Source organism: Protobothrops mucrosquamatus, unplaced genomic scaffold, assembly GCF_001527695.2.
Source record: "Protobothrops mucrosquamatus isolate PMUCROS unplaced genomic scaffold, P.Mucros_1.0 scaffold_172, whole genome shotgun sequence".
Lineage (NCBI taxonomy): Eukaryota > Metazoa > Chordata > Lepidosauria > Squamata > Viperidae > Protobothrops > Protobothrops mucrosquamatus.
In genome coordinates, this window is record NW_015386248.1 from 13,476 (window position 1) to 16,456 (window position 2,981).

Below are 2,981 nucleotides of genomic sequence, written 5' to 3' on the forward strand. Positions count from 1 at the left end.
CGCACGCGGGTCACTTGCCTTGCCGCAGACCTCGCAGGTGAAGACCTTGGGCTTGGCGCTGGGCGAGCCGCGGCTGAAGTCGGCCGACACCCCTTTGAACGGCAGCTTCTCCGACGCTAGGAGGTGAGCCGCGGCGGCGGCGGCAGCAGCAGCGGCGGCAGCGGCGGCCGCGTTGTGCAGCTGGGCCTGTGCTAGGTCCTTGAAGGCTGCCTGGGAGTATTTCTCCGGCCCGGACGGCAGCACCTGGAGCTTGTTGCGCTCGGCCAGGTAGGTCTTGGGCGCCGTCGAGTCTTGCAAGGCAGGCGCCGGCAGCGACGAGCCCAGGAAATAGGAGGCCACCGGGTGCAGGCTCAGGCCCGGCGGCTGCGGCTGCGGCTCTGCCGCCCGGCTGAAGTAGCTCAGGGCGCCCAGAGCGTGGAAGGAGGAGTGCTTGATCACCCGCGGCCGAACCAGCTTGTAGTGGGGCGGCTGCTGAGGCAAGCCGAGGGCCGGCTCGGCGGCCTGGGGCTTGAGGCTGAGCGCGCAGCTGAGAGCTGACGAGGCGGAGGAAGAGGAGGAGGCCGGCTCCAAGGGGGGCTTCCTGGGCTCGGACCCCACCTTGGCGAAGGGCTCGTAAGCCAGCGGCACGAAGGGGATCATGCAGGGGATGGAGGGCCCGAGGCTGAACGCCGGCTGCTGCTGCTGCTGCGGCTTCAGATGCTCCGCCGCCGTGGCTGCAGCCGCTTTGGGGACCCCGCCTCCCCCTGGCAAGAAGTGGGGCAGCAGCGGCACGGCTTGGGGTTCGGGGCCCGACCTGGCCATGATGCGCTCGATGGAGAAGGCCAGGGGCTTGGGCGCGCTCAGCATGTTGCCCCGCGCGACGGCGAGGCTCTTGGCCGCCGTCGGGGGGAGCTGCTGCTGCTGCTGCTGCTGCTGCTGCCGGCTCTTCTCCATGGCCGGCGTCTCGCTTGGGTCAGCGCGGTTCGGGATGCTTTGGCCCCGCTGCGCCCGGTCACAGCGCGACAAGCGGGGAACCTCGCGCCGCCGCTGCCGCCGCCGCCACTCGGGAACCCGACCTCAAGCCCTCCGAGGACGCTGCCGCCACCGGCGCCCTCCGCGTCTTCATCGCCTGCGGCACCAGCAAGAGCTCCGGCAAGGTCTCCATCCCGACAGCCGGCGAACGCCGCCTGCCCGTCCCGATGGACTCGCGCCGGCCCATCGCCGCCGCCGGTGTGCTTCCTTGGCGGGGGATGCTGGCACACCCCTCCTCCTCCTCCTCCTCTTCCTCTTCCTTGGCAGCGTCTCTCGCGGTTCCTCCCGCCGCCCCCCCCCTCCCCGATGGAAAGTGTTGGGTCAATAGCAGCAGCCACGATCCCGCCAATCGCTAACTTCCAAGAAGGTAAACTAGATAATTGCTCAATTCGCGTCCAACAGGCATCGGGAGGAAGGGGGGGGGGGAGGGAAGAGAGAGAGAGAGAGAGAAGTTGAGTCCCTCTTCCCTACCACCTCGGAGAGCCAGTGGCTCCTTTTCATTGGTGCCTGCGCCTCCCTCCGCCCTCCTCTCGGAAAGAAGGGGGGGGCTCGTCTCGCCCGCCCCCTCCCTCCCTCTAGATCGCCCCCGCTCTGGATCCCCCTCACCTCGCCTAGCCTCCAATTGCCTCTTCTTGCCAGGACCAGCCCCAGACCCCCTCCCCCAACCCACTCCTGGCAATCCCCCTCCCCCCTCCTCCCATCAAAAGACCAAGGACTCGCGCGACCCGGTCAGCGTCGGGAGAGGTCCCGTGACGGACGGGCGCGGGGTTTCTAAGCAGTGCTGAGCGAGCGAGCGAGCGAGGAGAAAGTTGCGCTGCCCACTCGCTTTCCCTTTCAGGCTGGGCCTGCCGGGGAGCAGGGCTTGGTTGCTCCGCCGCTGCCTTGCTGACTCGCCCGCCCGCTTCCCGTAGCGCTCCAGCGGGACCCCCGAGGCGGCGGCGGCGACGGCTGCCTGGGCTCTGGAGAAACAGAGGCGAGTGAGGCGAGGAGCGAGCGCTGCCCGGCCTCCCCGGGCATCTCGTCCGCGAGGAATCGGACTCCTCGCGCCGAGCCCCCTTGACTCAGAGTTGAGTGGGGCAGGTCCGAAGGGATTGTTCCCCTTGCGGACGAGGGGGCTGCGCTTCCCTGTTAGGGACGCCCGTTTCTCTGATCTGGGTCTCCGCATAGTTGGCGGCGCCTTGACCTCCGCCAAGCCCCGTTGATCGGAATGCGACCTGTCTTCTCGGCTCGCACCTCCTGGATCCTGGAAATGCGTGGATTTCTTGTAAAAAAAAAAAAAAAAAGTCGAACCAACCATTCTCAATAGGATTTCTGCTTCCTTTCTCTACCCTGAGCTGGTTCTCTTCTTTCAATCCCGCAGAAAGCCCCGGTGGAGGGTGCCGAAGGTACATCCCTCCCTGGGACGGGCCCCAAAACGTTCTCTTGCTAGGCTGCTCCTGGGCCCTTTGGGGACGGCTGAGGGCAGCCTTTCGGCTCCGATCAGCCCTCCTTAGAGCCTCCTGGCCCTTCAAGCAGTCCAGGCCAAGAGCTATATTGACCTGCTGCAAGGGGAGGCTGAGGCCAAGAGAAAAAGGCCGCTCCGAACTGCAGTGAAAGAAAAAGTAACATACCAAGAGTTCTCCTGGCCCCCAAACAGATTTAAAAAAAAAACAACAACACCGTTTCGCGGGAAGACTAGGTTTAGTAGTACATTGGGCGCTTGTTACTATTTATACCTTTTAATGGAAGCACAGGAGAAACTGTCGCTGCTCAAAATTAGTGTATCATATCGACGATACACTTGGCGGGCCCCTCGCCCTCTTCAGATTGCGTTGGTCCACACCGTCCTCTCTTCTCCCCCCTCCCGCCCACCTTTTTAGCATGTGCTCTGCCACCCTTTCCTTGTATTTCGACCTCCGCGAGAAGGTTAATGGGAGCGCTTCCCTATAGCAGGTGGGTTGGTGCTAACCTATAATTGCCACCCTTTCCAG

At 64.6% G+C, this 2,981-nt stretch overlaps 1 protein-coding gene across 1 annotated transcript in view; it reads right to left on the reverse strand.

Annotated features, from left to right (window-relative positions):
* FEZF1 (FEZ family zinc finger 1) overlaps positions 1 to 846 on the reverse strand; it is a gene marked incomplete at its 3' end in the record, with an annotated part of 4,173 nt that extends 3,327 nt beyond the window's left edge. The window contains exon 1 of the mRNA XM_029285346.1: positions 19 to 846. Within this exon, the coding sequence (XP_029141179.1) occupies positions 19 to 846 (828 nt within the window). The remainder of the gene's footprint in view (positions 1 to 18) is intronic.
* Between the last annotated feature and the right edge of the window lie 2,135 nt (positions 847 to 2,981).